Source organism: Hyla sarda, chromosome 5 (genome assembly GCF_029499605.1).
Source record: "Hyla sarda isolate aHylSar1 chromosome 5, aHylSar1.hap1, whole genome shotgun sequence".
NCBI classification, from domain to species: domain Eukaryota; kingdom Metazoa; phylum Chordata; class Amphibia; order Anura; family Hylidae; genus Hyla; species Hyla sarda.
Window position 1 is genome coordinate 240,912,680 of NC_079193.1, and position 13,772 is coordinate 240,926,451.

At 40.6% G+C, this 13,772-nt stretch overlaps 1 protein-coding gene across 2 annotated transcripts in view; it reads right to left on the minus strand.

The window, feature by feature from the left end:
* Positions 1-780: 780 nt before the first annotated feature.
* GALR1 (galanin receptor 1) overlaps positions 781-13,772 on the minus strand; it is a 381,431-nt gene continuing 368,439 nt past the window's right edge. For both annotated transcript variants that reach the window (XM_056521402.1, XM_056521401.1), the window contains one exon: positions 781-2,481. In XM_056521402.1, the coding sequence (XP_056377377.1) occupies positions 2,164-2,481 (318 nt within the window). In that variant the 3' untranslated portion in view covers positions 781-2,163. The remainder of the gene's footprint in view (positions 2,482-13,772) is intronic.

Consider the following 13,772-nt stretch of genomic DNA (forward strand, 5'->3'; position numbering starts at 1 on the left):
AAATGTGTAGAATAAAATATGCCTGTGAATTTAACGCTGTGGGAACATACCCTCAATGAGTTTAAAGCATACCGTATTTACTCGAGTATAAGCAGAGTTTTTCAGCACGATTTTTCGTGCTGAAAACATCCCCCTCAGCTTATACTCGAGTGAACTCTCCGCCTGTCAATCCCTTCTCAGTGGTCTTCAACCTGCGGACCTCCAGATGTTGCAAAACTACAACTCCCAGCATGCCACGTCATCATCCAGCCCCCCCCCCCCATTTGCTTTGTACTCACCTCCCCTCGGCGGGTAGGAAGGGTGAGCTGGTCCGGGCCATCTATGCTGCATGGACCTTCCGGTGGGGAGGGTTAGTCATTGCGGGCGGTCCATTTTCACCGGGGGGGCCTCTTCTACATGCTTCAGGCCCGGCCCCGAACTAGTGACGTTGCATTGACTACGACGCATATGGACGTTCATGCACAACGTCCCTGTGCGTCCTCATCAAGGCAACGTCACTAGTCCGGGGCCTGGCCCGAAGCACGGAGAAGAGGCCCCCCCGGTGAAAATGCACAGCCCGGAATGACTAACCCTCCCCACCGGACGGTCCCTGCAGCATAGATGGCCCGGACAAGGTCACCCTTCCTTCCCGCCGAGGGGAGGTGAGTACAAAACAAAAAGGGGGGGGGGGGCTGGATGATGACGAAGGCCGCAGTGGTCTTCAACCTGCGGACCTCCAGAGGTTTCAAAACTACAACACCCAGCATGCTGGGAGATGTAGTTTTACTACATCTGGAGGTCCGCAGGTTGAAGACCACTGATGAAGGGATTGACAGGCGGTGATGATGAAGGGGGGGATGATGACGGGTGTCTGGATGATTACATGGGGGGATGATGTATTTCCCACCCTAGGCTTATAGTTGAGTCAATAACTTTTCCTGGGTTTTTGGGGTGAAATTAGGGGCAACGGCTTATATTCAGGTCAGCTTATACTTGATTATATACGATACCACAAACCTCATATTATGTGGGTTATTAGAAATTGAAAAAGTATCATATTTGTTTAATAAAAAAATAAACTTTTTGCAGAATAAAATTTGAAATGACTATACTGGAAAGAATGTAAGCTTCACATGCAATTTACTGAGATTCATTAATATTGCAGGTTACATTCCCTGTATGCTGAATCCAGCATACAAAGCAGCATCAACAGTGTCATGCCAGTGCACATCTACAAATGTCGTAATTTATTTACATTAACAAAATATCAATTCATATCCTTCCTTGTCAGTATACGTAACAACGGCAATGTTTTATTGAGCAATTTTTTTTTTTACATGGAATGTAACTGATAAAGCTACTTAAATATTGGAATGTTATGTTGTGTAATAGAAAAGGGAAGTCTTACACTTTGACTATGCAAAACATGGCAACCTTTATCACTTTATCATTCTCTCTATGTACCATTGCTAGTATTGATAAACCTTTTAAAGAGGTATTCCAGTGGAAAACACATTTTTTTCAAATCAACTGGTGCCAGAAAGTTAAACAGATTTGTAAATTACTTCTATTAATAAAAATCTTAATCCTTCCTGTACTTATCAGCTGCTGTATGCTTCACTGGAAGTTGTATTTCTTTCTGGAGTTATTTTCAGTCTGACCACAGTGCTCTCTGCTGACACCTCTGTCCGTATGAGGAACTGTCCAGAGCGGGAGATATTTGTAATGGGGATTTGCTGGTACTCTGGACAGTTCCTGACATGGACAGAGCTCTCCGTAACAAAATAAAAAGCAAAGCCTTCCCTAATATGTTGTCAATATGTTGATTTTTGTATTTACCATATACCTTGTGGCATTATTAGTTAAGACTGACGGTTAAACTAGCCAATTATAGAATATGTTGACTTAGTATTGTATAGTGAATTCCATGATTTAACAGTTTAAAATGCATCGACATTTCCATCTGATATCTCTCTTGATGAAGAGAACTGTACTTGTTTCTAGACCTTATATGAGCAGCAGTAGCTTAGAAGATGGAACGAATAGGATGTAAGCTAACTGAAGCAGATGCCAGCTACATCAAAACTAGACAATGTAGTTGCAATTTTAGCCAAGTATCCTTGTGCTTTGAAATCTTGCGGCTTGCATTAATGGATATGAGTAGGACTATCGTCTTCATCTCTGTCAAACATGAGTGCAGTTTGTGGAGGGTGGAGTCTCCATTTTGCTTTTAATTTCCTTAGCATCACTTTGCATGGAGTCGCAGCCTATCTGACATTTAAATACTTGCTTATAAGCTTTTCGGAAATTTTCCGACAAGAAAGCATAAATGATTGGATTCACTGAAGAGTTACTGTATGCAAGACAATGAGCAGTTATTCTGAAGACAAATGAGGCTTGGGTGAGAGGAAAGATTCCAAATTCTGCCCACAGATGGATCACATGATGCGGGAGCCACGATATCCCAAACACCACCACGACGACTAGGACGGTTTGTGCAGTCTAGAAAACACAAATAATAAAGTGAATTAAAATGATGGATCAATAATAAGAGTAAAAATGTATATTACAAAATTGCAATATCTTATCTATCTATCTATCTATCTATTTAAAAAATCTAAAGATAAGATTCTCTTCACTCATTCTTTAAAAACACAGATATCCAGCTTTAGAATACAGTGTGCAATATTTGACTTAATAGTTTTAATTAGAATTATCAGTTTCTATATTTGATTCTATAATTTATGTTGCCTGATTATGACATTTAACCCCTTTTTACATTGAAGACACTATTTAAACAATTGAAACTTTTGACTTTTTGTTTTTCCTTCTATTTACTCTTTTATTTTTCCATCTACAGTCTCTACAGTATTTTTACCATTTACCATAGTTGAGCTTGTTTTTTGTGCAGCCAATTTTACTTTGTTATTATACCCTTCTTTTTTTTCTTACTTCAAAATATATGGCAGAACAAAAAAAAATTGTTATTTGTGGAGGGGTGAGGAAAGGCTCAATTTTTGCACTATGATCTGTAGTTTTTTATCGGTACCACTTTTGCATATATGTGACTTCCTGATCACTACATTTTTTCTGGGATGCAATAGGACAAAATATCAGCAATTCTGGACTTTGGAATTTTTTTTATGTTTACGCCATTTATTGAACAGGATTATTAACATATTTTAAAAGTTTGGACATGTCAATATCAAATATGTTTATTTATTTAAAATTTAAATTTTTTACCTTTTGTAAAATAGGAAAAGTGGAATAAATAACATTTTTATTTGGGAGAGGCTGATTTATATTTTTGAAAACTTTTTTTACTATTTGCTTTAAATTTTTAAACCCCCACAGGGGACTATCAATACCAATCTTTTATTGATATTACTGTACAAATCAGTACAATCGGCGATCTACTTGTGCAGCCTGCCTGTCAGAGGACCAAACATAAGAATTCCCTAAGAGCAGCACAGCGCAAATAAGGAGACCACGCTTTTCACTTAATAAACTCTCCATGATTGTGCTGTGGGTGGTCCAATGAATGTCACTAAGCCCCATAACTGCTTTAGTTGCAGTAATCAGTATTGATTTCTGATGTCCGCCATTAGCGATGAGGTTCCTGCTGCTCATAGCAGCCTGGATCCATTGTGCAATAAGCGAGCACAGCAACTACACATGAACTCTCTTCATGTGCATAACATAGATGTACAACATAGTGTGCTAAGCACTGGTCATGTGTCCTCTAATAGTTTAAGTCTATGGAATACTTTGCACTGTTTTTTTTATTTTTTTATTTATTTTTGTTTCCTAAATGCAAACAGAAGCAAACGTCTAATTGGTCTTTATTAAAAGTTTCTATCATTTAGCTGAAATTCAGGGAATAATATGTGCATCAGATGAACATACAGAATTTAGATATAACAGTAGTGGTGGTCCTGCTACATACCAGTTCAAAGGGAGAGAGAAACTTAGGAGGCAGCTCACAAAGGTTTGAGAGAGAGGGTAGAGCAAATACAAGGCAGTCTGGAGAATCAAATATGCTGTGTACAAGTATAGAGAAAAATAGATTTTTTGATGGAAAATTTTTTTGAACAGTCAGTGTACTGAAAGTATTTTTACATTGACTACATAGCCTAATAAAGGAAAAGTATTTGCACCATAAGGCTGAGTTTGCACAATGTAAAGTTTTCCAAGCATTTTTTTTTTTAAATTAATGAATAGTGTTGCTCATGAATATTCACAATGCAAATTTTATTCGCAAATATCACATATTCGCGGATATAGCCCTATATATTCGCAATTATGACATTTTTTTTTCACAGTACACATCACAGTGATCACCCCTCTCTGCATCCAGCTTGTGTGGCGTAGAGAAGGCTCTAATACTACTGTGTGAGACTGGAGTATGCATTTTCGCAAATGCAAACATTTGCATATGCAAATTTTCACATATGGCAATTTTTGCTTTTGCTAATTTTCGCATATGATAATTTTGCATATGCAAATTTTCGCTTATGCTAATTTTTTGCATATGCTAATCTTCGCATAAGCAAAGGTTCGCATATGTGAATTTTTGCATATGCGAAAATAACCCACAAATATTACGAATATGCAAATTTAGCGAATATATGACGAATATTCGTCCATATATTCGCGAAATATCGCAAATTCGAATATGACCTATGCCGCTCAACACTATTAATGAACTGATTTCACCCCAAAAAGGAAGACTGTAAAGATTACCTTTTCATCTACTTTCTCTTACATCATTTCAGTCTATATATGTGTATATGCATGTCCTTTGTTAAAACAGCCTAAATATTTCTTTTAGAAACTTCACAATAAAAATTATATTTTTTTAATGTTTTAATCCTGTTCACTGTAATCATAGAATTAATATAATAGTGAGAAATACAAAACATAAGAATAAACCAAATACCTTTACACAACACTGTGCAGGATGCATTTGCTTTGAAGACAATTCCCACCTATTAGCTGTTCTAGGAAAGAAAAACATTTATCTTTTTTGCTTTCCCTCTCTCTTTTTTATTTGTTCTTTAACTTTTCTTTTATAATAAAAGGAAATTAACCATACAAAATAAAGCATATTTGCGTTCTATGCATTTTTGTGTCTACATAAAAATCTGTGCAGAGAATAGGAAGTATCTGTAACTGTAAAAAAAAGTGCACCCATTTTATGGCAGTATACAGTGGGACAAAAAAGTATTTAGTCAGCCACCAATTGTGCAAGTTCTCCCACTTTAAAATATGTGAGAGGCATGTCATTTTCATCATAGGTATACCTCAACTGTAAGAGACATAACGAGAAAAAAAAACTACATAAAATCACATTGTCTGATTTTTAAATAATTTATTTGAAAATTATGGTGGAAAATAAGTGTTTGGTCAATAACAAAAGTTCATCTCTATACTTTGTTATATACCCTTTGTTGGCAATGACAGAGGTCAAACGTTTTCTGTAATTCTTCACAAGGTTTTCAAACACTGTTGCTGGTATTCCTCCATGCAGATCTCCTCTGGAACAGTGATGTTTTGGGGCTGTTGCTGGGAAACACGGACTTTCAACTCCCTCCAAAGGTTTTCTATGGGGTTGAGATCTGGAGACTGGCTAGGCCACTTCAGGATCTTGAAATACTTCTTACAAAGACACTCCTTTGTTGCACGGGCAGGGTGTTTGGGATCATTGTCATGCAATGAAAGACCCAGCCATGTTTCATCTTCAATGTCCTTGCTGATGGAAGGAGGTTTTCACTCAAAATCTCACAATACATGGGCCCAATCATTCTTTCCTTTACACGGATCAGTCGTCCTGGTCCCTTTGCAGAAAAACAGACCAAAAGCATGAGGTTTCCACCCCATGCTTCACAGTAGGTACGGTGTTCTTTGGATGCAACTCAGCATTCTTTCACCTTGTTACGTTATGCGCTCCTGCCGCACACGCTGACCGTGAGCGCATGGTCTCCTTACGTGCTGTAGCCCCAGTCCATCACTCTCTGGGTGTTTCTCCAGCCTCCGCCTCTGCTTCTCTGCGCCGGCGCGCGTATCCCTGTCCCCTGCGGTTCATGCTTGCCGGAGCTTTAACATTTAAAGGGCCAGAACGCTCATTAGTGTAATCCCCCTGAGGCTCATTTATAAATTCCTCCATCCTCCTCAGTTTCCTGTCAGATCTTTGTTGCCTTGAGCCTAAGAGAAAGCATTCCTGTTATTGCCTTGCCGTGTATCTGATTTCTTGCTTTGTGACTCGACCTTGCTCCTCTGCTGCCTGCCAACTGACCTCCTGCTACGCTACTGTGCCGCCTGCCCTGACCTTCTGCTATCCAGACTACGACCTGTTTTATCCATCCTGTTCCTCGCATCTCCTCAGCCACCTGTGTGGTCGAGCCATGCCAGGGGTAGCGACCTGTGTGTCACCTTCAGCAGCAAGTCCTCTGCGGCGGGCTCTGGTGAAAACCAGCGGGACCTTAGACTCCGCTCCCTGGTACGGTCCGAGTCATCTGCCACACAGGTCCAGCAGATCCACATCCACCAGGGTTTCTGTCTTCAGAAACGTGAGTGTTACACTCCTCCAAAAACGACAAGTTGAGTTTTTACCAAAAAGCTCTACTTTGGTTTCATCTGACCATATGACATTCTTCCAATCCTCTTCTGGATCATCCAAATGCTCTCTAGCAAAGTTCTGACAGCCCGGACATGTACTGGCTTAAGCAGGGGGACACATCTAGCACTGCATGATTTGAGTCCCTGGCAGCATAGTGTGTTACTGATGGTAGCCTTTCTCAATTTGGTCCAAGCTCTCTGCAGGTCATTTACGAGGTCCCCTGTGTGGTTCTGGAATTTTTGCTCAACGTTCTTGTGATAATTTTTACACCGCGGGGTGAGATCTTGCGTGGAGCCACAGTTCGAGGGAGATTATCTGTGGTCTTGTATGTCTTCCCTTTTCTAATAATTGCTCCCACAGTTGATTTCTTCACACCATGGATTTTTTTTCTCATTATGTCTCTCATAATTGAGGTATGTCTCTCATAGTTGAGGTATACCTATGATGAAAATTACAGGCCTCTCTAAACTTTTTAAGTGGGAGAACTTGCACAATTGGTGGCTGACTAAATACTTTTTTGCCCCACTGTAAATCTAGCTTAATAATGAATATAGAAATTGACTAACCATTTCTTGATGGAGAATGTAGTTTTGTGTTATTTACAACAGAATTTCATAACGAGAACCCCCAAACCCTAAATTATTACTAATGTTTCCCAATATATTTTCCCCAGTACATTGCTCTAAAACAACATTTGTTTCTATAACTACTAATTTTTTTAATATGTTTATTCTTTTATAAATCAAAATTTCTGCGGATAATTAAAAGAAAACTGCATGATCGAAGTTGTATCAAAATGGCAATCAAGGAGAAAATCAATATAAAAGAAAGAACTATTAAAAGGGTGCTACAGCCAAAATTAACTTATCTCCTATCTACAGGATATGGGATAAGTATCTGATAATGTGGGGGTCTGACAGCTGTGACCCCTTGCGTTCCCTGGAATGGGACCCGTCTCTGAGTGAGGAGCCACGCTCTGGCATCATCGGCGCTCATGCTTCTCAATTAGTGAGATGGGGTCCTGTTACGGAGATCGCAATGTATGTAATGTAATGTTAAAAAAGATGTCACTAAACACCCTTTTAATTTGCATATTTGCACAAAAAAACTCTTCCCTAGAAGTTGATAAAGCATATTTGCAGAGCCAGAATGGAAGATCCTGTGATATCTGTATAGAGCAGAAGTTACCATATACTACTATCCTACTTCAGCTCATTATGAGACTCAGTAGCCAGGGTTAAAACAGAAAGTATTCTGGATTTTTACTTAAAAAATAAGTGTTCCTGTTAGATAAAAAATAATTATAATGCATTACTGTACACAATAATCATTTTTCTAAAAATACTTTCATAATAAATTAGACTTCCAAAAAGGAGCAGTGACTGGCTGATGTGTGTGCTCTTGTATTAGGAAACAAAGCATCCTGTTCCTTCTGGGCACCCAGAGCAAGAACAAGACTCAGCACTATAGAATGTAAGGTTATTCTACAGCACTGGGTGTCATGCTGGCTATGCCTAGGAGACAGAGCAGACCGCTTTGTCTCTTAAAGGGGTACTCCAGTGGAAAACAAATTAAAAAAAATGGTGCCAAGTTAAACAGATTTTTAAATTACTTCTATTTAAAAACCTTAATCCTTCCAGTACTTATCAGCGGTTGTATGCTCCACAGGAGGTTGCATTGTTATGTTCTGTCTGACCACAGTGCTCTCTGCTGACACCTTTGTCCACATGAGGAACTGTCCAGAGCAGGAGAAGTTTGCTATTGGGATTTGCTCCTGCTCTGAACAGTTCCTGACATGGGCAGAGGTGTCAACAGAGAGCACTGTGGTCAGACAGAAAATAACTATACAACTTCCTCTAGAGCACACAGCAGCTAATAAGTACTGGAAGGATTAAGATTTTTAAATAGAAGTAGTTTACAAATCTGTTTAACTTTCTGGCACCAATTGATTAGAACATTTCTTCCCCCACCGGAGTACCCCTTTAATTAATGTTTAGTTATGAACAGCCTTGAGTGCAGACAATGATTTTCTGATTTCATATATTACTGGAGGGGCTGCTAATATATATATATATATATATATATATATATATATATATATATATATATATATACAGTTATCAAGATTCTCAACAGCTCCCGGTCCAATGGCTTCTCCGGCTCCTCCCTACTTATAGCTGCTTCTGCAACAAGTTGCCAATTAGTGTCCTGTCTTGGCCAATGATTGGCTGAGTCTAGTAAACAGCTTAAAATGGGGACCAGGAGGCAACTCCCTAGCAACATATTATTTTTTTATTCTATCCTGGAATACCTTTTTAAGAAGGAAATATACATGTAGACAGATTTTGACAAAGAATTACATTTAGAAACCACATATCAAATAATGGATTTCTTTGTGACTATTTTTAAGTCCATGCCAATAGTTTAGAATTCATATCCATATTGTTATGAGGTTCATTTCTCTCTTTAAACCATTTTCTTAGTAAATCTATTACCCTTGTTATGTATCTAACATTAATGGCACATAATGATCTGCACTGCCTGTAAATTCATGTAACATCTGTTTTGAGCCATTATTTTTCTATGTCTAATTCCAGAGCTCACCTTTTAGCACATTATCAGTATCATTTGTAACCAAGGAAACATGAGGGCACTCTTTATGTTTGTTAATGGGAGCTAATATTGCTTATGTATAGTATATAAAAATACACAACTACAGTAAATATATTTTTTCACAGAAAAAAACATTAAAACATCCAATAGTTCCTTGTACTGAAGTGTATTTATACATATTGCATTCGGAAAGTTTTCAGACCATTTCACTTGTTTGACATTTTGTTATATTTTGGCCTTGTGCTTAAAAAAAGTCTTGTGTCCCCCTATCATTCTGCACTCAATACCCTGAAATGACAGCATAAAAACAGACTGTTAGAAATCTTTATTAATTTATTGAAAAAAAAAAAAAAAAAAACTGAAATAATGAAGTAACATAAGTATTAAGACCCTTTACTTAGTCCTTTGTTATAGCTCCTTTGGCACCAATTACAGCCTCCAGTCTTCAGCTCCATCAGAATAGATGGGGACTGTTGGTGGAAGCCAGTTTCAGCTATCTCCAGAAATGTTCAATTGAGTTAAAGTCAGGGCTCTGGCTGGGCCACTCATGGACATTCGCATAATTGACCTTAAGCCACTCCTGTGATGTTTTGGCTGTGTGCTTAAAATGGCATTTTCAGATACAGAAACTTTTTATATGTTGTACATCTTTGCAAAACATTAACCTTTCTAATATACTTCATAATAAAATTGTATTTCCTTTTAATAGAAATCATGGCTTATAAAATCATGGCTTGTCCAAGCTGAAGCACAGGTATGAACAAAGTCCAGTAAGTGAGGGTGGGCTCGCACTCCTCTGTGCTCTCTCCTGCTGATAATACTCCTCTGTGCTCTCTCCTGTCTGATAGCACTCCTCTGTGCTATCTCCTGTCTGATAGTACTCCTCTGTCTGGTCCCCTGTCTGATAGCACTCCTCTGTGCTCTCCCCTATCTGATAGGACCCCTCTGTGCTCTCTCCTGTCTGAGAGCACTCCTCTGTGATCTCTCCTATCTGATAGTACTCCTCTGTGCTCACTCCTGTCTGATAGGACTCCTCTGTGCTCTCTCGCCTGTCTGATAGTACTCCTCTGTGCTCTCTCCTGTCTGATAGGACTCCTCTGTGCTCTCTCCTGTCTGATAGGACTCCTCTGTGCTCTCTCCTGTCTGATAAGACTCCTCTGTGCTCTCTCCTGTCTGATAGGAATCCTCTGTGCTCTCTCCTGTCTGATAGCATTCCTCTGTACTCTCTCCTGTTTGACAGGACTCCTCTGTGCTCTCTCCTGTCCGATTGGACTCCTCTGTCCTTTCTCCTGTCTGATAGGACTCCTCTGTGCTCTCTCCTGTCTGATAGCACTCCTCTGTGCTCTCTCCTGTCTGATAGTACTCCTCTGTGCTCTCTCCTGTCCGATAGCACTCCTATGTGCTCTCTCCTGTTTGATAGGACTCCTCTGTGCTCTGATAGTACTCCTCTGCGCTCTCTCCTTTCTGATATGACTCCTCTGTGCTCTCTCCTGTCTGATAGTACTCCTCTGTGCTCTCTCCTGTCTGATAGCACTCCTCTGTGCTCTCTCCTGTTTGACAGGGCTCCTCTGTGCTCTCTCCTGTCCGATAGCACTCCTCTGTGCTCTCTCCTGTCTGATAGCACTCCTCTGTGCTCTTTCCTGTCTGATAGGACTCCTCTGTGCTCTCTCATGTCTGATAGCACTCCTCTGTGCTCTCTTCTGTCTGATAGGACTCCTCTGTCCTCTCTCCTGTCTGATTTCCATGATATAGGTGATGACGCATGGACACAGCAGGACTAGTGTGTGTCCAAGCAGGCGGAGGGGGCCTGCTTGGACAAAAATCCCCAAATAAAAACATCAACATCCCCTCCCTTTTCCCATTTTTAATAAAAAAAAATCGAAATGACAGCATAACATAATTCATACCTTGGAATTATCCAAATTATTATAATTTACTGTAATGTTATGTTCTTATTAAACGCTGCAAATGAAAAAATACCCAATTCCAAAATTCCATCTCACAAAACATTGAACAAAGTAATGAAAAAATAATAACACCTATCCCAGAGTGATACAGATAAAATCTTTTGCTCCCAGCAGAAAAAAAATTTGGTATCGCCGCGTGCGTATATGTCCGAACTATTAAAATTTAATATATACCAACAAAGGTAATCCTGCACTCACCGCCCAGGTACTGTACGTTCAGCTCATCTCACAGCGAGCGGCATCCGACTTGGCAGACTAACTTGGCGTGGGGCGCTCAGAGGCGACTGCCGTCAATTTTGCACACAATCGCGAAGATTTTGTGAAATATCTAATGTTTCGAATGTTTTTGGAGGCAACAGTTTGGAGTTTCTGGATCTCAAAGTGATGGTGGATGAAGGAGAGCTTAAAACAAAAGGATTCCACGATGGAAATTATGATCAATTGAGGTTCGGAGGTTTGGAACGGGTAACGAGTGGATCCGATAAAAAACGCTTGTTGCTCCAGAGAGAAGCTATTTGGATCCTACGGACGGAAGCCCAGGGCCCTTTGGGCCTAAATGATAGACTGGATCTATCCCCGTTCCTCTAACTTCGTTTTGAAACAATTAAAAATAATGAAACGTTTCACCTCTCCTTTGTCTGTGAAGTTAACTCATAGGTGCATGGATCTATAATTTTAATATTTTGGTGTATAATAAAGAAGTTTTGATTCCTTTTCCTTACCTGTATTGGGGAGGTATCTTCTGGTCACATGATCACAGCTTTCCACTATATCTTTAGCACAGCGCAATGACGTGAACGAGGCCGGAAGAAGCGCGATTGTGCGCAAAATTGCCGGCAGTCGCCTCTGAACACCCCACGCCAAGCTAGTCTGCCAAGTCGGATGCCGCTCGCTGTGAGATGAGCTGAACGTTCAGTACCTGGGCGGTGATTGCAGGATTACCTTTGTTGATATATATTGCTTTGTTCTGACACTTATTTCGTTGGTCCTAGCACCACCGCAGGACGAGGTTCCAAGGTCTGAATACCGGCCTATTGTATCCTTTTCAGTTCCTTTGGTTAATTAAGCATACCTGTCCTGGATGATTAGTAGTGCCACTCCAGTCTCATTACCTTTTCTACTGAGTTGTAACTAGTTGTCTTAGGAGTTTTTGAGCACACTAGTAATACATTCTGACAAGGCAACATGGATTCTGAATCAGCAGGACAAAGCAGGGATCAGATTTCCGACGTTGGCACGCAGGATGCCGGGGCGTATTTTTCCTCTTGCAACATCCAGGATGAATTACAAATTTTAAGCACTAAAGCACTTGAGCACAAGGTTTTTTCGTTAGCAGACAAGGAGGCCCGTCATTTCTGGCCTATCAATTCACTCCAGGCGTACCTGGAGTCTGGAAGAGCACACAGAGGTCTTAGAAGTTATAAGGTTCCTTCACTCTTTCAAGATAGTGATCAATTTATGGATCACTGGAAGAAGGCACATATGCAGCATGCCCTTAACCTTGTAGAAATAGTGTTGGAACAGCATAAGGTAGAATATAGTAGAATCACAGAGGAGTTGTGTAAATCCAAATTGGAATTAAGGAAAAGGTTGTCGGAAACAGAATTTGGGACTTTCATTAAGAACTTGGACAAAAAAATGGCTGTACTGCAGATTGAAATAAAAGAGACCAAGTGCGATAAATTTATACGTGATAAACTTGACTATGACACGGACAATGTGTTTTTGTGGAATACTCACAAGAATAATAATAATACCGGTGCTAGGCGAGCTAGCAATCCCCATAGGAGAAAAAATTACCGTAAACGCAGAAGCCAAGATTTTTGGACAACAGAATCAGATACAAGTGCCTCGGATGAAGCATCTAGGGAGAATGCAGCTAATCCAAGGAATCCCCAGAATGTCCCTTTAGAAGGAGAACAAGAAGGGGAGGCAGAAAGAAGCAGGGAAAACCCCAGAGGAAAGTTTTTCCAGAAGCGGAAGCGGGTTTCATAAAGAGATTAAGTGGCGAGTGTATTGTTGACAACTTGTTGGGAATTGATATTCCCGACAAAACCATGGCTGTACTCTCTAAGGGTCTCAACTTCGGTCTGACAGAGAATTTTGATTACAGTTCCTTTGAGATTGACCTTTTTAACCACTTAAGGACATAGGACGTTCTCTAACGTCCTCACTACCTGAGCTTTAATGCCCAAGGACGTTAGAGAACGTCCTGTTGTATTTCCGGTCTCTGCCGCTCGCCGGGCAGAGATCGGAACTGGATGCCTGCTGAAATCCTTCAGCAGGCATCCAGGGCAAACGCTGAGGGGGGCCATGTAGGCCCCCCATGTCGGTGATCGCCGCATATCGCAAGGGAAATCTCCCTTGCGATCTGCGGCGATACCGGGCTGATCGGGTCTCTGGGACCCGATCGCCCGGTAATTTCGCATTATCCCGGCTGTCACAGACAGCCAGGACCATGCTGGAGCCTAGGAGCGAGGTGGCAAGCCGGCCACCTCCTCCGATCCCCTGCGATCCGTCGGTTAACTAACCGACCAATCGCAGGGGGGGGGGGGGGGGGCGGATACTTCCTCCCGCCCTGCCCGGCCCCTTGA